The sequence below is a fragment of the Lithobates pipiens genome, unplaced genomic scaffold (assembly GCF_037356315.1).
Source record: "Lithobates pipiens isolate NorthernLeopardFrog02 unplaced genomic scaffold, aLitPip1_a1.2 Scaffold_30, whole genome shotgun sequence".
NCBI lineage: Eukaryota > Metazoa > Chordata > Amphibia > Anura > Ranidae > Lithobates > Lithobates pipiens.
This window is the reverse complement of record NW_027507791.1, coordinates 8,546,873-8,567,687: the sequence shown is the minus strand read 5'-3', so window position 1 is coordinate 8,567,687 and position 20,815 is coordinate 8,546,873. Positions and strand designations below refer to the sequence as shown.

General features: G+C 46.0%; 1 protein-coding gene across 2 annotated transcripts in view; it reads right to left on the bottom strand.

Moving 5' to 3' along the window:
• The window catches only part of SPTLC2 (serine palmitoyltransferase long chain base subunit 2), a 74,051-nt gene that overhangs the window by 26,974 nt on the left and 26,262 nt on the right, over window positions 1–20,815 (bottom strand). For both annotated transcript variants that reach the window (XM_077463594.1, XM_077463596.1), the window contains exons 2-9: window positions 11,626–11,808; window positions 8,298–8,452; window positions 6,183–6,331; window positions 3,915–4,039; window positions 3,740–3,833; window positions 3,428–3,533; window positions 3,092–3,311; window positions 266–392 (exon numbers count right to left, since the gene is read on the bottom strand). In XM_077463594.1, coding sequence (XP_077319720.1) covers window positions 266–392; window positions 3,092–3,311; window positions 3,428–3,533; window positions 3,740–3,833; window positions 3,915–4,039; window positions 6,183–6,331; window positions 8,298–8,452; window positions 11,626–11,808 — 1,159 coding nt within the window. The remainder of the gene's footprint in view (window positions 1–265; window positions 393–3,091; window positions 3,312–3,427; window positions 3,534–3,739; window positions 3,834–3,914; window positions 4,040–6,182; window positions 6,332–8,297; window positions 8,453–11,625; window positions 11,809–20,815) is intronic.

Sequence of the window (20,815 nt, the reverse complement as noted above, 5' to 3'; positions counted from 1 at the left end):
GTTCCTGCTATAGTGTACATGAAGCCCAAGACAGGAAGTGTGCTACTGGCAGGATTCACAGGATAGGAGGGAAAAAAGCCTAAAAAAAAAATAAAAACGAATGTAGCCATCACATCTAAGGATTGTTTAGCTATATTACAATAGATTTTTGTTTTGTGGTTTAATACTGCTTTAAGCAGCCTTTTTGGGTAGTCATGTGTCATATGGCAGACAGCACCAATATGGCAGACCCCTCCCATTACTGAAATGATCCTGGAATACTCACCCAGAGTGGTGCCATCTTCTCCCATGATGCACTTCATAGCGGTAATGATCTGCTCTGCCACAGGCGGAGACATGGAGGTAGCGTATGCAGTGCTGTGCGAGTGTTTTCGTAGATAGTCTATAAGGACCTGGCGAGGAGACAAATATGGAAGTATAAGAAACCACCCCGATTACCATATACGAGTCATAAAATTCCAACACTGAGAAGTGATGATCACCAACTAGAACCCAAATAATAAAATTCCAGAGTCGTAAGTCATTATAGAATAAAGCTCATTATATGGTTTATATGATTTACATAGTTAGTCAGGTTGAAAAAAGACACAAGTCCATCTAGTTCAACCAAAACAAAAAATAAATACATACAATCCCATATACGCAATCCCTCAGCTACAGTTGATCCAGAGGAAGGCAAAAAAAAAAAAAACAGCAAAGCATTCTCCAATTTGCTACAGCAGGGGAAAAAATTCCCTTCTGACCCCCCGAGAGGCAATCGGATTTTCCCCGGATCAACTTTACCTATAAATATCAGTGCCCAGTTATATTATGTACATTTAGGAAATAATCCAGGCCTTTCTTAAAGCAATCGACTGAGCTGGCCAGAACCACCTCTGCAGGGAGTCTATTCCACATTTTCACTGCTCTTACTGTGAAGAAACCTTTCCGTATTTGGAGATGAAATCTCTTTTCCTCTAGACGTAAAGAGTGCCCCCTTGTCCCCTTTGTTGGTTGTAAAGTGAATAACACCAACTTCACTATATGGACCTCCCTATATATTTGTACACGTTGATCATATCCCCCCTTAATCATCTCAAGAGAATAAATTCAGTTCCTCTAATCTTTCCTCATAGCTGAGCTCCTCCATGTCTCTTATCAGTTTGGTTGCTCTTCTCTGCACTTTCTCCAGTTCACCGATATCCTTTTTTGAGAACTGGTGCCCAAAACTGAACCGCATATTCCAGGTGAGGTCTTACTAATGATTTGTACAGTGGTAAAATGCTCTCGCTCTCTGGAGTCCATACCTCTCCTAATACAAGAAAGGACTTTGCTCACTTTGGAAACCGCAGCTTGGCATTGCACGTTATCGAGCTTATGATTTACCAAAACCCCCAGATCCTTCCCACAGTATGGATTCCCCCAGTTGTACTCCCCCTAGTACGTATGATTCATGCATATTCTTAGCTCCCAAGTTCATAACTTTACATTTATCAACATTAAACCTCATTTGCCAGACCCAATATCATTTATAAAGATGTTAAAAAGTAAGGGTCCCAGCACTGAACATTGGGGTACACCATTGAAATCCTTTGACCATTCAGAGTAAGAATTATTAGCCACTACTCTATGAATTCTGTCTTTTAGTGAGTTTTCTATCCATTTATAAACTGATCTTTCCAAGTCTGTAGACTTTACCTTACACAGTTGTGTGTGGGGAACTGTGTCAAACACTTTTACAAAAAAGCAAAAAGTATACCATGTCCGCAGCTACCCCTCTCTACAGTTTATAGGCAACCCTTCCAAACTACTAACTCTGTTGTAGGGAAGGGTACTGTTTATACCCAGAGCATACTGACCGGGGGAGTCCAGAGTGGATGATTATCAGGGGTCGATATCCTGGGGGGGTGGGGGGAGGTTTTTACCTTAATGTGTTAAGGCAAAAAACCTTCAGCCTTTAGAACAAGTAGAAGTTCACCCTAAAACTTAAATCTGTCATTCTACTGGCATCCATGATCTAAAAATAACTTTATCTAGCCCTGTGAAGAAGAAATCGTCACACACCTTTTCTGAAGCCGCTCTGGTCCTGTCCACACGCCGAGCTGTTAACCATCGTCTTCTTTGTGTTAGGCGTGTGCAGAGGAGGCAGCCAACATTGGAAGCCCCATAGTAACTCTGGGTGACGTCACTTCCAACCGTTGTCGGCTGTCTACTGCACAGGGCTTCCACTGCTGGAGACCGGACAAGATCGGCTTCAGAAAAAGGCAAGTATAGTGATTTGTTCTTTACAGGACTAGATAGGTTAGTTTTAGATTGTAGATTTACAGGTTTTAGGGTGAACATCTACTTTAACATATCCCAGTATAGCAGCACTAAAAGATCGAGCAGCACTAGAAGCCGATCAGGTTTTACTGCAGGGAACATGTTTTGAATGGAGGAGAGAGCAGAGTGTGCAGATGTATAATTTCTTCAGTCTCCTGCTGCTCCTTTATTATCCAGTCAGGTGGGAAGGGTAATGGCTGTGCTCATGCTTCAGTGCTGAGGCTCTGGCTGCGTTATTTGGCAGGGGAATGGAGGAATCACAAGACTGGCCAGTAAAACAACCCCTATATACTTTATTGTAATCGTGTAATTACATGCATATCCAGAGCCTAAATGGTGAAAAAAAAACAAATTGTAACATTTTGCATTTATTACTTTCAGTTTAAGCAGTCTTGTGCTTAACAGCCTATATGCAGCCCCTCGGCGGGTGGGCCTTGGCACAGAGCAGCCACATATTTTGCAAATATATTGGAAAAAAATCTGTGTTGAGAGCGCACGCCCTGCCCGCTCCTGGCACAATTACCAGAGGCTCCCAATCGCTGCTTGCAATCAGGAGCTTTCTGATCATGTGACCGCCGTGACAGCCAGCCAATCACAGTGGTCACATGACCATAAACCCCATCTAAAACCCCTTAAAGGGTTGGGAGGCGCCGGTGCTCAAGGGGTTAAAGATAGAAGCTTGTCTACCAGGCCACACCAAATACAATTAAAATTCCACACTACGTAATCAGCAACGCGTTCTGATTGGATGAAGACGGGCCATACAGAGACTAGGAGATGCGGTACTCACCCTACTGCCACCAATGTAGCCTCCAGCACCACCAAAACTCTTAGTAAATGTCCCCATCATAATGTCCACATCTTGGGGGTCCAAGCCAAAATAGTCCACCACCCCTCTGCCATTTGGTCCCAGTGCACCAATGCTGTGCGCCTCGTCCAGGTACAAGTAGGCTTTGTACTTCTTCTTCAAGGCAATAACTTCGGGTAAGCGGACAATGGAGCCCTCCATGCTAGAAGTGGGATGAGAAGGTTCAACATTAATAACCCAAGAGATGTCCAACCTTCAGCTCCCTCCCCATCATCACAGCATCAGCTGTCCAATCGCAATTAACACCCCCTCACTCACCTGTAAATCCCTTCCACAACAATAAGGATCTTCTTCCAGGGTCTATGTGTGCGAGGCTGGCCCTGTACAATGGCATCTTTTAGCAGCTTCTCCAGGCTTTGCATGTCTGGAAGAAAGAAAACAAGGGCTTATTTGCAAGCACAGAGGGACCTTACTCTCCCAAGATCCATCATTTTCTCTCATCACTGCACCTAGGTGTGTGGTTTGGAACCCACAGAGATATTAGTCAAGGCAAAAAAAAAAAAAAAAAAGGCAATTGTCTCCACAAGGATAAGAGGAAAACAATGTTTGATTAAATCTTGCTGCACTTACTATTATGTTTGAAGATGCGTATTGTTGCCCCGGAAAGGCGGGCCCCCAAGACCAATGAGGCATGGTTCAGCTCATCACTTAGTATCAGACAACCCTGCGAAAATGATGAGGAAGAGTAAGAGGACTATCAACATAGCATAGAACTTGAAGCGTTGGAGAGGCCTCCGATACACACCTTTCCAGCCAGTGCTGGGATATTCATGGAGTTTGTAGCAAAACCCATTCCATATGTCAAGGCAGCCTCCACTCCAAGAAAACGAGCAGCCAGGCGCTCCAGCTCCTCATGTTTATCGAGATTACCTGCAGAGACATATCAGGGGATAAGAGTCAGAGACCCAGAAAAGATCAGATAGAATTTACCACAGAAAAGAGTTAGTGAGGTTACTTTGTTTGGGCCGACCCCCCAAGAGAGGGGGGCAGACCCGCCCCCCCCAAGAGAGGGGGGCAGACCCGCCCCCCCCAAGAGAGGGGGGCAGACCCGCCCCCCCCAGAGAGGGGGGCAGACCCGCCCCCCCCAGAGAGGGGGGCAGACCCGCCCCCCCCAAGAGAGGGGGGCAGACCCGCCCCCCCCAAGAGAGGGGGGCAGACCCGCCCCCCCCCAAGAGAGGGGGGCAGACCCCCCCCCAAGAGAGGGGGGCAGACCCCCCCCCCCAAGAGAGGGGGGCAGACCCCCGGGGAGAGGGCCAACCGCCAACCCCACCCCAGAGGGCAAACCCCCCAGAGGGCAGACTTGGGGGTAGGGCTGATGACTATGGACAGTTAGATGATAAAATCCAAAGCATTCCAATAAACTTCCTTCGCCAGAGGAAATAAACTGTAAAACAGATTTCCTTTATAGTAAGCAAAATTGTGAAATATTTATTCTAACCTATAGAGGGATACAAATATACAAATGTAGAGGTATCCTGTCACCTGCAAGACTGAACTTGTCCACTTTCACTGCAAATAACAGCACTGCGCTGTACCTAGTATGCAATGCAAATCCCATCAAAATAGCAGCTTCCATCTGAGGATTCTCACAAGAGAGTTTTTCTTCGGACAGGTTGTCCTAAAGCTGACCTCTGGGCAAATACTTACCTTAAAGCAGAGCTCCACTTAAAGAGGAAGTAAACCCTGATGAGTTTACTTCCTCTTTTTTTCCCTGCAAAGGTAAAGCATAATGGACTACTATGCATCGCATAGTAGCCCATTATGTGTCACTTACCTGACACAGGAGCCAGCGAAGTCGCCGCTGTCCCCTGTAGTCCGCCGCATCCATCTTGCTTGTGGCGTCTCGCAGCTCCGCCGAATGACAGCGGCGAAGCCGCGATGACGTCACTCCCGCGCATGCGCACGGGAGTCGACAAATGCGGCAGCTCCATTCTTGGAACTGCCGCGTTTAGTGCGCCTGCGCGCCGCTGTCTACGGCGCATGCGCCGTAGACAGCGGTGCCCGTTTTCGGGCAAATATCTCCTAAACCATATAGGTTTAGGAGATATTTCTTGGACCTACAGGTAAGCCTTAATCTAGGCTTACCTGTAGGTCAAAGTCGTTTGTAAGGGTTTACTTCCTCTTTAAGAGGGAAGCGCATCTTGTTTGCGCACCCCCCCCCCTTCACCGCCACATTTGCCAATTTTTGGGGGAAGGAGGGAGTGGGTATCTGGTTTTGACAGGTACCCACTTCAGGCCAAGATCACTGCAGCAAACTGAGCCGGAAGTTGGGCACCCCCTCCTTTCCCCAAAATCTTCTGGGACGCATCACAGGTCTCAGAAGACTATGGGACCATTCACAAAGCTTGGGTGAGGACATCACAGGATCCCTGGACAGGTAAGTGTCCCAATATTAAAAGTTCACAGCTACAGTATTTGTAGCTGCAGATTTTTTTTTTTTTTTCTGAAGGAGCTTGGCGCTCTTCAAGTGATATTTTAACTTATCACTGGCATTGGAGAAAAAAAAAAAAGCAAAAAAATAAAACATAAAAATAAAAACACAAACCCTGAAACCCCTTTGTTGTCAACTTTTTTTTTCAGGCAGGGTCCAACTTCGGGAGTCCACATCACTGCCTGCATGACTTGGACACTTCTATTGGCTACCCAGTGGCGGAGTTCTCTCAGGGTCCAGAAAAGAAGTGATGGAAGTGCAAGGGGACTGGCTGAAGTGGGCACATGGGCAGCAATGGATTAGGGGGTCCCCTGCACCTGGCAATAGCATAAGGGGAAGAATTTTCATGTGGGTTAGAGGGGGAAAGAAAGTGAGTGGTAGGAGGGGGTTTAATACTTGCAGAGATGAACTTTAAAGAGCATGTCAGAACAAGAGACCCTTTGCTGAGGCAGTAATGAAAGGAGGGGCGCATTATGGCTGCTTAATACTGTGCAAGGTTTTATGTAGCAGTTTCTGCATTATGCTGTAATAAAGAAGACACAGTTATCTTTTGGCAAACGCTGCTTCATAATTTGTACTCACCCATTTCTTGCCTTGTGCTACACACCCCTCCTCCGTACTGAAGCAGCCCACTGGATGAAGCATCTGCACATATGCCACGATTCCTTGCAAAACCCAGGTAGTTATAGGAGCCCATATTCATCACACCCTTCAATACCTGGCCTGAAAACCTAAAGAAAAAAATAAGTCAGTCAATCACAATGCTGCACTGGCAGAACCCTCAGGTTCTCCATCACTAGTGTAATGAACAATGGCAGCAGTAAATGATTATTTGTAAAGTCAATTTCGTAAAATAGTAGTAAAAAAAAAAAAAAAAAAATGCAAATAAAAATAAAAAACACCCTCACACATAAGTTTGCAAACAAACTTAAAACTGCCCAAAGTCATTACAGATTTCCTGTGGATAGACAAAAACTACAATTTAGAGCAGCCTTTGGTTAACCGTTTTACCCTGGAGGAACCCTTTAAAATAATTTTCAGGTTTTTGAAAATCCTTGGCTAAAATCCACATCTCACTGGACATTCGTGACATCAGTAAAAAACGCACCACCACACCACACCCACACACACACACCCACACACCCACACACCCACACACACACACAGGCTACTTTCCGCACTGGGGCGGGCAGTTGTAACCCCCGCTAGTGGCCGAAAAAGGGTTAAAACCGCCGGCAAAGCCCTGTTGCAGCCGTGGTTTGCCCTTTGGGCTTTCACATTGGAGTGAATTGAGCGGCTCTTTCAGGGTGCTTTGCAGACGCTATTTTTTAGCACTATAGCGCCTGCAAAGCACCTCAGTGTGAAAGTAGCCTAAGGCCTCTTTCACACGGGACTGATCCTTGATGATCTGCCCTGTGAACATCCGCTTGCTCAGCGTGGATCGACTGAGAGATCCCCGATGGAAGATGACAGGTCCGTCTCTGTACACTGTGCAGGGACAGACCTGACAAATCGCCGCTCTCCCCTATGAGAGATCGGATGACGACGCACCGCAGAGTCCGTCGTCACACAATCTGATGACAGATGGAGAAATAGGTTTTTCCTCCGTCACACTTTTTCGTATCGGAGCGGGTCGGATGTCAGCGGACATGTCACCGACGCTCCATAGAGGTCTATGGATCATCCGTTCAGGTCCGCCTAAAAAAAAAAAAAAAAAATACACACACGTCAGGCAGACCTGAACGAATCGTTCATGTGAAAGGGGCCTAAAGTAAGTGGCATACCAAGGGTATATGATGTCTCTGAGGGTCATTTTTTAACCACAATATCATTTATAGAACAAAATTACTTTCATGATCGACGATTATGAAATCAAAATAATAATAATAATAATAATAATAATAATAATAATAATAATAATAATAGCCAGAAAAGAAATGCAGACAGTGAAGATTGTAGTAATCTTATTTGGTGGTAAGAAGAGGTTCCCCTAAGAGCCCTTTCACACTAAAAGTGCCCAGGCGTGGGCGGTAAAGCGCTGCCATTTTTAGCGGCACTATTTGGCTGATAGTGGAGCGGTTTTAACCCCCGCTAGTGGCTGAAAAAGGGTTAAAACCACCGCAAAATGCCCAGCGCTTTGCCAGCGGTGTGGCGGAGCTGCCCATTGATTGCAAAGGTGTATTCACCGCTCTTACAGCTCTGCAAAGAAGCTGCTTGCAGGACTTTTTGTGACGCCCTGCCAGCGCAGCACCCCAGTGTGAAAGCACTTGGGCTTTCACACTGGGTTTGCAACTGAGGCTTTTTTCCCAGGCGTTTTACAGGCGCTATTTTTAGCATTAAAGCACCTGAAAAACGCCTCCAGTGTGAAAGGGGTCTTGCACTGGTGGTCAGCGGGAAGAATGCCCCCTACACTGGTGGTCAACGGTAAGAAGGGCCTCATATTGGTGGTGAATAGAGAAATGCTTCTGTACAGGGGGGCTCCGTGTAGAAGGGACCACACATTGGAGGTTCAGTGGGGGAGGTGCCGCTTTCCATTTGGAATCAGTGGAAAAACGGCCTCTAACATCAGTGGCCAGGTCAGGAAGGAGATCAATTAGTGCTCAAGGAACCTCTAGTAACCTTTGGGGGAACCCTAGTTTGATCCTTGTTTGAGAAAGGCCAAATGAAAGCCTGTGTCATTTCTTTGGCTGTGCTTACTTGAAGGTCCAGTTGTAATCCTCGGTGTATCTTTCCAGAATATCTACCCGTTCACCAGGAACGCTGCAGATCGGTCGGTTCCAGGTGTCTCGGATCCTCATATATAGATTCCGCGTGTAGAAGTTCTCAAAGTCCTGGTAGAGTGGCACAAAGTCCTATGGGGGTGAAACAGGTCACGTGATCCAGAGCCAAAACCTGGGACTACACACACCCCTTACATACACTATCCAATCCGTGACGTCTTTCTCCGAGCGGGAGGCAGCACTCAATCCATTATTAGTAATGAAGCCTCACCCTGAACCCAACACCATTTACAGTATGGAGGAAGGAGCTTCATTCTGCTGCCTCCAGCTCAGGATTAAGACTCAATCCCCACGAACAAGCTGACCTAGACCAACCCCAACAAAGTTGTCAGGCTGATACTCTTCAATACAATCGAGCCACACATGTACATGTCATATACAGTTATTTGGGTGCAATGCCTTCAGAGCATTGCACCCAAGATCAGTAGATTGCGGGTGCAATGTTAGGCTTCTGCAGACTCTCAGATTAGCTGTCTCCAGGGGGAAGGTAGTTACCTGGAGAGCAGAAAAGATCAACAATTAGTTCATTGAGAACTACAAGCTGTCAGCCGAAATGGATGGGAAGGTACTTGTAAGTCTATTCAGTCACAGGAAACTGAACAAATGACACGGCCATGCGAGACTCCGCTGTTTTGAAATGATGGCAGCGCATGTGGGGAGATCTCCTGTCCACTGTCACAGGGAATGGCAGGATCGGTCTAGAAGGTGCAGATGCTGGAACTTGTTACATGTTCTACCCTTATAACAGGTGGAACACGCAAATTCCCCCGAAGGAGAACTTATCCTTTAACCACTTGCCGACCAGCCACCTCAGTTATACCGTTAATGTCACTGGTCCCAAAAAAAAAAAAAAATAAAAAAAAAAGTGTCTCATCTGTCCGCTGCAATGTCGCAGTCCCACTAAAAATTGCTGATCACCGCCATTACTAGTAAAAAAAATTGAAATAAATATAAATAATAAATGAATGAAAATGCCATAAATATATTCCCCATTTTGTAGACGTGATAACTTTTGTGCAAACCAATATACGCTTTTTTTTTTTAACCAAAAATATATGAATATATATTGGCCTAAATTGATGATGACTTTTTTTTTGGGGGGGGGGGGGATATTATAGCAAAAAGTAAAAGAAAAAAAAAGATTTTTTAAAAAAAAATTCAGTCTTTTTGCGGAAAAAATAAAAACCGCAAAGATGATCAAATCCCACCAAAAGAAATCTCCATTTGTGGGTAAAAAAAGGACGTAAATTTTGTTTGGGAAAAGCGTCACATGACCGAGCAATTGCCAGTTAACGTAACGCAGTGCCGCATCGCAAAAAAATGGCCTGGTCATTAAGGGGAATAAATCCTTCTGGGGCTAAAGTGGTTACACAAGTACAGCCAGCTCGTTTGGCTGCACTTCAACAATTCGTTCTGCACTCCTGTGACCCATTTTTGAACCGCTGTCAGCTGACATCATAGAGCCGGTCCAGGCTGGGGCAAGAACCTGACGATGAAGTCGGGATCCACCCACATGCCTGGACCGGCACCCAGCTCAGCCTCTCAGCAAGTCACTGAGAGCCTGAGCCCCCCCCCCCCCCCCCCCCAAGAACCAAACAATCGGTGGTGTTTGATCACTGGGTTCTTAGCCTTGAAGCAAGCGGGGGACAGATGCAGCACCAGACCGATGCAGCAGCCACCTAGGCAAGTATGGTTGTGCCAATAAAAATACCTATACTTCTCTTTTAAGGTCTATTAGGCATATTTGTCCTGGTCTGGGGACTCAATTTACTAAGAGGATCGGCATGAAAGCCAGCAAGGGGTCACAAACAACACGTCTCAGATGCCTTAGTACAGTACCATGTTCATATGTGCAGCCGTGTGTACATTACATAAGCAGGCTCTGCTTTATGCTAAGCAATACCCCAAGCTGTGGAACAGCTCAAAACGCAAAAATAAAAAAATAAATAAATAAATAAATCCCAAACACTAACACATACCATGATGTGGTTCACAAAATATGCTGACTGCACTGGCTGCCACATGCACAGAACCTAAAAATATATACATGCAAATTCATATTCGCAAATGAACAGTCACAGGAATACTTTGCTATAGGTTACTAGTAAACCTCTGGTATGCACAAGGGTAAACAAGGCTACAGGGCCTGAGCCTGGTAACCGAGGGGTCAGTTTCCCAAAGGTCATGTGTAAGCAGAATTAGGTTTACAGATTTTTAAAGGTATATTTCTAAAGTATATTTTTATACTCTTAAAATGGAAAAACTTCCCAATTAGACTGGCTATGAGCCGTGGCAAGTGTTCTTCTCCCATCCAGTGAAATGCCCTCTATCCATTATTATAGAGTTGCTCCAATTTTGGAGCCTATCAAAATGATAGCGTTGGCACTGCAGTACACTGGGGTGCAGTGAAGTGGCCGCTACAGCTTACGCATGTACTTGCAAATGTGTGTAGACTAAACCCTTGGTTTTAAAAGAGGGAGTAAATCCTGGTGGGTTTTACCTCCTCTCTATTTCCCTGCAAAGGTAAAGAATAATGAGCTACTATGCATCACATAGTAGCCCATTATGTGTCACTTACCTGAAACCGAAGCCCGCAATGTCACCGCTGTCCCAACTAGCAGGGAACGTCCATCTTCATCCCTCTTCCTTCCAGGGCCGTGAAATCCGGCTCTGTGACTGGCTGGAGTTGCATGTGCGTGGGAGCCGCCAGTCACGGCATGACCCCTATTAGAAACGGCATGATGTGCCCTTTCTAAGATGCACATGCCCCGATGACAGGGTGTAAAACCACTTTAATGTGAACTGTTAGACAGGACAATTTGGTTTGTTTCAGGTTGGCTGGTAAAGGGAGCTGGAAAATTCTCTCATCTTAACACGTGTTCCTCTTCCATGTGCTCCTTGCCGCAAAGGCCAGTTAAAGGTGGGGGTGGTTGCTATTTGTTTGTACTGTAGAGATGGATTTAGTGCCCAACATAGGCATTTTCATTGGACAGGGAGATGGCAGTTGGCAGACTGTAGCCAAGTCAGGGAAAAACTGGCCCCAGTTAGAAGGTGAAACTAAAATGGAGTGTCCAGCACATAGAGGGAAGGAACAGGAACCTTGCTGTATCGGCTCTTCAAATGGAGTCAGGGCATATTCTAGGAAGGACTGTGCACTGTACAACACACAGCGGTGCTCTATAAACGATTACAGGAAATGACACCTTCATTTGCAAGAAGTAACCAGCATTTCAAAATGATCTCACTTTCTGCTCCTCGCGCTCGGTGGCGTTATGGCACTTTTCGATCTTCCAGGCTCTCAGGAAATCTCTCATGTACCCAAACAGGGTCAGGATCCCATATCCCATGTACGTGAGGACAGCAACCAGCATGGGGGTCTCCTCAAAAGCTTCCTGGAATGGCCGCTTGTACAATCCGCCATTGTGAAACTATTGGAGAGAAGAAAACAGACAGTTAGCTAAAGAACAAAAACATCACAAAATTTCCAGCATCTTTTCTACATCAAGTCTTATAAGATAGTACAGAACAGAGTCAGGTGGGGTACAATCAGACAAGGTGTCTCTGTATAAGAATTGTAGAAGATGGGGTGATGGTGGCTACCAGAATTAGAATGAGCAATGACTGTGCTGGACTACATAGTCCAGAAGACAAGAACTTTAAATTGTACTACGTTCATTGCAGGTGTCAGTCACCAGCACAGATTGCTCTACACTGGACACTGGCACGGGATGGCACACTACACCGGACAGCACAGGATGGGGAGGGAGGATGAGCTGTACTATTCCAGATGATGACGACGACATGGGAAGAGTGTGTGGGGGGGGTTTGGGTGTAGGATGTTTTACTTCAGCAGTAGGAGTAGGCACAGGCAGGGGCCCACATGGGGGGGGGGGCTCACTTCACAACCGATAACACTGGCATGGGGGAGGGGGGGGCACACTACACAACCAATGGCACATACATGGTGGAAATCTCACTCGATGCAAAAGTTTGTATATTGAATAGCTAGCCCTTCATGAAGTATACAGTGCCTTGAAAAAGTATTCATGCCCCTTGAAAACTTCCACATTTCGCCATGTTACAAACAAAAACGTAAATTTTACGTGATAGAGCAACACAAAGTGGCACATAAAATTGTGAAGTGGAAGGAAAATGATAAATGGTTTTCAAATTTTTATTACAAATAAATATGTAAAAAGTGTGGCGTGTATTTGTATTCAGCCCCCTTTACTCCGATACCCCCCAACTCAAATCTAGTGGAACCAATTGCTTTCAGAATTCACCTAATTAGTAAACAGTTCACCTGTGTGTAATTTATCTCAGTATAAAGCTGTTCTGTGAAGCCCTCAGAGGTTTGTTAGAGAACCTTCGTGAACAAACATCATGAAGGCCAAGGAAGGAACACATGAGAAAAGGTCAGGGATAAAATTGTGGAGCAGTTTAAAGCAGAGTTAGGTTATAAAAAATATATCCCAAGCTTTGAACATCTCACAGAGCTCTGTTCAATCCATCATCTGAAAATGGAAAGAGTATGGCACAACTGCAAACCTACCAAGACATGACCGTCCACCTAAACTGACAGGCCGGGCAAGGAGAGCATTCATCAGCGAAGCAGCCAAGAGGCCCCATGGTAACTCCGGAGGAGCTGCAGAGATCCACAGCTCAGGTGGGAGAATCTGTCCACAGGACAACTATTAGTCGTGCTCTCCACAAATCTGACCTTTATGGAAGAGTGGCAGAAAGCCATAAGAAGTCCCATTTTCAGTTAGCAAGAAGCCATGTGGGGGACACAGCAAACATGTGGAAGAAGGTGCTCTGGTCAGATGAGACCAAAATGTAACCTTTTGGCCTAAAAGCAGAACACTATGTGTGGCGGAAAACTAGCACTGGACATCACCCTGAACACACCATCCCCACCGTGAAACATGGTGGTGGCAGCGTCATGTTGTGGGGACGCTTTTCTGCAGCAGGGACAGGGAAGCTGGTCAGGAGTTGATGGGAAGATGGATGGAGACAAATACAAGACAATCTTAGAAGAAAACTTGCTAGAGCCTGCAAAAGACTTGACTGAGGCAGAGGTTCACCTTCCAGCGGGACGACCACCCTAAACATACAGCCAGAGCTACAATGGAATGGTTCAGGTCAAAGCATATTTATGTGTTAGAATGGCCCAGTCAAAGTCCAGACCTAAAGCCAATTGATAATCTGTGGCAAGGCTTGAAAATTGCTGTTCACAGACGCTCTCCATCCAATCTGATAGAGCTTAAAGCGGGAGTCCGCCGGGACTCCTTTTTTTTTTTTTTTTTTAAAGCCAGCAGCTACAAATATTGCAGCTGCTGACTTTTAAAATAGTGACACTTACCTGTCCAGCGCGCCCGCGATGTCGGCACCCGAAGCCGATCTCTAGATCGTCTTGTCGGGTCCTGCCGCCGCCATCTTGGGTATGGGAATCAGGAAATAGAGCCTTTCGGCTTCATTTCCCGGTTCCCTACTGCGCATGCGCGAATCGCGCTGCGCAATAAGGATGGTCCCCGCTGCCTCTGGGATCTGTGTGTTTCCCAGCAGGCAGCGGGGCACTTGCGGAAAGGGGCGTAATCTACGCCCCTTTCCGCAGAGAGCTATCCCGGAAGTGGGTGCAGAATACCTGTACTGTACAGGTATCTGCACCCCCCTCCCCCCTGAAAGGTGCCAATTGTGGCGCTGGAGGGGGGGAGGGTTCCGATGAGCGGAGGTCCACTTTAGGGGGGACCTCCGCTTTAAGCTATTTTGCAAAGAATAGGCAAAAATGTCACTCTTGATGTACAAAGCTGGTAGAGACATCCCCAAAATGACTTGCAGCTGTAATTGCAGTGAAAGGAGGTTCTACAAAGTATTGACTCAGGGGGGCGCTATACAAATGTACCCCACACTTTTCACATATATTTGTAAAAAATATCAAATAAAAATTGAAAAAAAAAAAAAACACATTTATCATTTTCATTCCACTTCACAAATTATGTGCCCCTTTGTGTTGGTCTATCACATAAAATCCCAATAAAATACATTTATGTTTTTGGTTGTAACATGACAAATGTGGAAAATGTCAAGAAATATGAATACTTTTTCAAGGCATTGTAGATCTTTCCTAAAAATGTTGCTAGTTAATATAGAGCAGCTGTACTAGCACCTTCTTCCATTTCCGAGAAAATGTCATAGTTCGCTGATTTTCAAGTTAATCATTTATTGAATGCATCATTTCAAAATGCAAAAAGAATGAAGGTTCCTCTCTATAGGTTCACATTTATTTGCACCAAAACTCATTTGCAATGCAGATGCTCAATCACCAAGTGTGTCTGGGCCACGTTGAAGGTTAGAAACATCCGTTAAGCACTGTATTCCACTTTATATAGTTTTCTGATCTCAATCTCCCCAAATGGTGAACTTTAGGGTACGCTGCTAACATTTTTTATACCATTCAGAGTATGAAACAATCACTTGTGGTCTTTGAGACAGTTTTGTATACATTTACAGAATGCTCCTCTTCTACCTATAGACCTCAACATACACATTCACCATCTGTGAGGAACAAAGTCCAACACTACAACAACAAGCCAAGCTTTTGCCGACTTAGTCATAAAAATTGAGAATCGTTTGCAAACTATCATATCGACTGTATCAGCTAGGAACATTGTATTTTAGCAGCTGTTCTTGTGTTGTACCTCTACACTGGGGGGACACCAAGGCATGGGGGGGGGGGGTTCAACCTTTGTTTCACCAGACCAGATGGGCTGTCATGTGGCTTTTACAGAGGAGTGGCTTCTGTCTGGCAACTCTACCATACAGGCCTGATTGGTGGAGCGCTGCAGAGATGGTTGTTCTTCTGGCAGGTCCCCCCTCGCTCCACAGAAAAATGCTGGAGTTATGTCAGTGATCATCGGGTTCTTGGTCACCTACTTGACTGAGGCGATGTTTCCTTCGAGTCTCAGATCTATTAATCCGGAAGCAATGTCATGACATCACTTCCTAGATTACTGTTATCTAAAGGCGCCAGTTTTAAAATATAAAGTATTCAAAAACGCTAATCTTGATGTTTTGACTACTTTCAAGTGCATAGGAGGCGTTTGACGTCATAGACCTCTGATCTCTCCATACCTCTCACATGCGCAGTACTGTCACAAAGGATGCTTGCATTTGTTGTTACAGCAACAAAAGTGATAAAAAATAATAATTTAACCACTTAACAACCGCCCTATAGCCGAATGACGGCTACAGGGCTGTTTCTTAACTCTGGGAGGCCGTCATATGACGTCCTCTCAGAATTCCGCTCTCGCACGCCCCCTGGGGCGCGCACTCGAGAGCATCCGTGACCTCATAGCGGGCGTTTACCACGTGATCGCTCCGTCAAATGACGGAGTGATCACTTGTAAACAAACCGGCGTCATGTTATGACGCCGGTTCCTCCCTCCCCCTCTCTGTACCGATCGGAACAGCGGAGGGGGAAGAGATAGGTGTCAGCAGCAATGTGGGCTGCATCTGCAGTGCCCACATCGCTGCTCACCGAAAATTAACTCTGCAACACTCTGCAACACCATACTCTGAGATACCCAGCCATAGTCGGTGATACCCTGCAATACCCAGCCATAGACACCCCCCCCCCCCCTCCCGCCGCCCTCCGGTGCTTCTACCAACTCGCCAATACGATCAAATCCAGAATCTATTTTTTTTTTTTTTTTTCAGGCTTCCCAGCTTAGAGGTGAGATGCGGGGTCTTATTGACCCCATATCTCACTGTAAAGAGGACCTGTCATGCCATATTCCTATTACAAGGGATGTTTACATTCCTTGTAATAGGAATAAAAGTGATCGAAAAATTAATTTTTGGGGAAAAAAATGTCAAACTAAAATAAATAAAGTAAAATTAACAATAATTTATTTATTTTTTTAAACGCCCCTGTCCCCATGTTCTCGCATGCAGAAGCGAACGCATATGTAAGTCTCGCCCACATATGAAAACGGTGTTCAAACCACACGTGAGGTATCGCTGCGAACGTTAGAGCGAGAGCAATAATTCTAGCCCTAGACCTCCTCTAACTCAAAACATATAACCAGTAAAAAAATGTTTTATCGTCGCCTATGGGGATTTTTAAGTAGCGACGTTTGGCGCCATTCCACGAGCCTGTGCAATTTTGAAGAGTGACATGTTAGGTATCGATTTACTCGGTGCAACTTCATCTTTCACATTATGCAAAAATTGGGCTAACTTTACTGTGTTTAAAAAAAAAAAAAAAAAAAAAGCATTCGAAAAATTGCTGCGCAAATACCGTGCGAGATAAAAAAGTTGCCTCGACCACCATTGTATTCTCCAGGGTGTTTGCCAAAAAACATATATAATGTTTTGGGGTTCTATGTAATTTTCTAGCAAATAAATGATGATTTTTACATGTAGGAGAGAAATGTCAGAATTGTCCTGGGTGCTCCAGAACGCCTGATGGCGCTCCCTGCATGTTGGGCCTCTGTATGTGGCCACACATGTGGTATCGCCGTACTCGGGAGTAATAGCAGAATGTGTTTTGGGGTGTAATTTGTGGTATGCATATGCTGTGTGAGAAAAACTGATAATATGACAATTTTGTGAAAAAAAAAGTAAAAAAAATCTTGATTTTGCAAAGAATTGTGGGAAAAAATGACAACTTCAAAAAACTCATCATGCCTCTTACTAAATACATTGGAATGTCTTCTTTCCAAAAAGGGGTCATTTGGGGGGTATTTGTACTTTTCTGGCATGTTAGGGTCTCAAGAATTGAAATAGGCCGTCAGTACTTCAGGTGTGATCAATTTTCAGATATTGGCACCATAGCTTGTGGACTCCAACTTTCACAAAGACCAAATAATATCCACCAATTTGTACTTATTTTTACCAAAGATATGTAGTAGTATAAATTTTGGCCAAAGTTTATGAAAAAAAAATCACTAATCTGCTAAATTTTATAACAGAAACAAAGAAAAATTCATATTTTTTTTTTTTTTTTACAGAATTTTCTGTGTTTTTTCTTTTATAGCACAAAAAATAAAAAACCCAGCGGTGATTAAATACCACCAAAAGAAAGCTCCATTTGTGTGAAAAAAAAGGACAAAAATTTCATATAGGTCCAGTGTTGCATGACTGAGTAATTGTCATTCAAAATGTGAGAGCACCGAAAGCTGAAAATTGGTCTGGTTATTAAGGGTGTTTAAGTGCCCAGTGGTCAAGTGGTTAAATGACAGTGTAAAAAAAATAATTTTAAATGTACAAAATATCGGTGCTGTATTGGCACCGAAAAAGTTATCAGTTGATCCCTACAGGGGAGAAAGTTCATCCACCAACAGGACAACAACCCTAAGCACACAGTAAAAATAACAAAGAAGTGGCTACGGGACAACTCTGCGAATGTCCTTGAGTGACCCAGCCAGAGTCCAGACTTGAACCTGATTGAACATCTCTGGAGAGATCTGAAAATAGTTGTACACAGACGCTCCCCATCCAACCTGATGGCGCGTGAGAGGTCCTGCAAAGAATGGGAGAAACTGCACAAAAATAGGTGTGCCAAGCTTGTAGCATCAATACTCAAAAAGACTTGGGGCTGCAAATGGTGCTTCAACAAAGTACTGAGCAAAAGCCGTGAAAACTTTTGTACATGGGATTCTTTTTGTTTTTTTATTTTCAATAAATGTGAAAAGATTTAAAACTTTTCACATTGTCATTATGGGGTATGGTTTGTAGAATTTTGGAGAAAAATAATGAATTTAATCACTTTTGGAATAAAGCTGTAACAAAAAAAAAAATGTGGAAAAATTAAGTGCTGTGAATACTTTCCGGAAGCACTGTATCTTATACCGTGTACACACGTAGCAGACTATCCGGCGGACTTAGTCTGGCGGACTTTCCGAACGAGCTACTTGCCCACACACGGCACTTTTTCAGCAGACTAATACGGCGAACTAAGTCCGCCGTACTTTTGAAATGAACGGACTCGCCCACACACGTGGAGGAAAGTCCGCTCATTTTGAGCGAGTCTCCAGGTAGCCGGGGCCAGCGAAGGACGCATCGCTGGCCCCGTCACCCGGTATGGACTTAAAGGGGAACCCCTACACCGAAAAAATTGGCGTGGGGGTCCCCCCAGGTCCATATCAGACCCTTATCCGAGCACGCTACCCAGCCGGCCAGGAAAGAGGGTGGGGACGAGCAAGCGCCCCCCCCTCCTGAGCCGTACCATCCCACGTGCCCTCAACATGGGGAGGGTGCCTTGGGGAAGGGGAGGCCGTGCGGCCCCCCCCCACCCCAAAGCACCTTGTCCCCACGTTGATGAGGACAAGGGCCTGGCTGTTGATTGTCAGGGTCTGCGGGTGGTGGGGCTTATCGGAATCCGGGAGCCCCCTTTAATAAGGGGGCCCCCCGATCCAGGCCCCCCACCCTATGTGAATGAATATGGGGTACAATGTACCCCTACTCATTCACCTGTGAAAAAAAAACACACAAGGGTTAAAATAGTTTATTGCACAGCTCCGGGGGTCTTCTCGCCGGACTCCTCCGCTATCTTCTGCTCTTTTGCTAGCTCTTTCCACTAGCGGAGGAGCCCGGCTTTCTTCTTCTCTGCCGCCGCCCTCTTCTTCCGACTTCGGGGGTCTTGTCCCCCTCTTTAGTTCTTCTTGCCGGGCCACCGCGCCTTCTTCTAGCTCTTTTACAGGCGGTGGCCCAGTCTTCTGTCGCCGCTGCCGCCTTCTGTTCTTCTCTTCTGGAGATGTTGCCTCGTCGCGGTCTCCGGTCACAATGGCAGGGATGCGGCGACTTATATAGGGACATCGCTGGATGTCCCCGCCCATTATGATGTCACAGTCCCAGAGGATGCTGGGACTGTGACATCATAAGGCGATGTCCCTATACAAGTCGCCACGCACCGCGTCCCTGCCATTGTGACCAGAGACCGCGACGAGGCAACATCTCCAGAAGAGAAGAACAGAAGACGGCGGCAGCTGCGACAGAAGACCGGGCCACCGCCTGTAAGAGCTAGAAGAAGGCGTGGTGGCCCGGCAAGAAGAACCGAAGAGGGAGACAAGACCCCCGAAGTCGGAAGAAGAGGGCGGCGGCGAAGAAGAAAGCCGGGCTCCTCCGCTAGTGAAAGAGCTAGCAAAAGATAGCAGAGGAGTCCAGCGAGAAGACCCCCGGAGCTGTGTAATAAACTATTTTAACCCTTGTGTGTTTTTTTTTACTTTTTTTTCACAGGTGAATGAGTAGGGGTACATTGTACCCCATATTCATTCACATAGGGTGGGGGCCGGGATCCGGGGGGGCCCCCCTTATTAAAGGGGGCTCCCGGATTCCAATAAGCCGCCCGCAGACTCCAACAATCAACGGCCAGGGTTGTCGGGAAGAGGCCCTTGTCCTCATCAACATGGGGACAAGGTGCTTTGGGGTGGGGGGGGGCCACGCCCCAAGGCACCCCCCATGTTAAGGGCACGTGGCCTGATACGGCTCAGAAGGGGGGGGCGCTCGCTCGTTCCCACCACCTTTCCTGGCCGGCAGGGTAGCGTGCTCGGATAAGGGTCTGATATGGACCTGGGGGGGACCCCCACACCGATTTTTCGGCGTAGGGGTTCCCCTTTAAGTCCATACCAGGTGACGGGGCCAGCGACGCCTCCTTCGTTGGCCCCGGTTACCTGGAGACGCGCTCAAAAGGAGCGGACTTTTCTCCGGGCAGAAAAAGTACGTTCATTTCAAAAGTGCGGCTGACTGGCACACACACAGCCAGATTGTCCACCGAAATGCGAGTCCGGCGGACAGATTGGAGTGCAAAAATACTTTTAGTCCGCCGGAATTTTGGGTAAAAAAAGTCCGCCGGACTATTCCACCGGATTGTTTGATCATGTGTACAAGGCATAATATCTGTGGGGAGAGCAAATGGGGCAATTTTACACTGCAGGGGGGGGGGGGGGGGGGGGGAGAGAATGCAATCTTCCTACAACACAAATATTTTCAGGTCTTTTAGGCTTCCCTTTCCCATCCACGGATATCAGGCCACTCAATACAAAGTCTACTACAATGATAAATGGCTTGGAAACCATTCCAGGCTGCTTGCCCTCAGCATGGAGGGTGGAGTGGGTGTTTTGGGGCAAGGGGGCCCTGCAACCCCCAAGCTCAGCTCTTTGAGGACCCGAGGATGCAAGTTGGATTTATTTACATTTAGTATGTAAATTTCTATCTAAACCGAATTCGCCACCTTCACGTATCCGATAAGCTAATGGATCACGCCAGGTACAGAAATCTGAGTGACTTCCATTGGCCAAGTACTAGATAAACACAACCTGCCCATAGATACAAAGTCTGGCAAGCGTTGACTATTGCAACAGACTTTCTATAGACCCTCAAACAAAAGAATATTTAGATTGAAATGAGACTGCCATCTAATAACTGTAGGTAGCA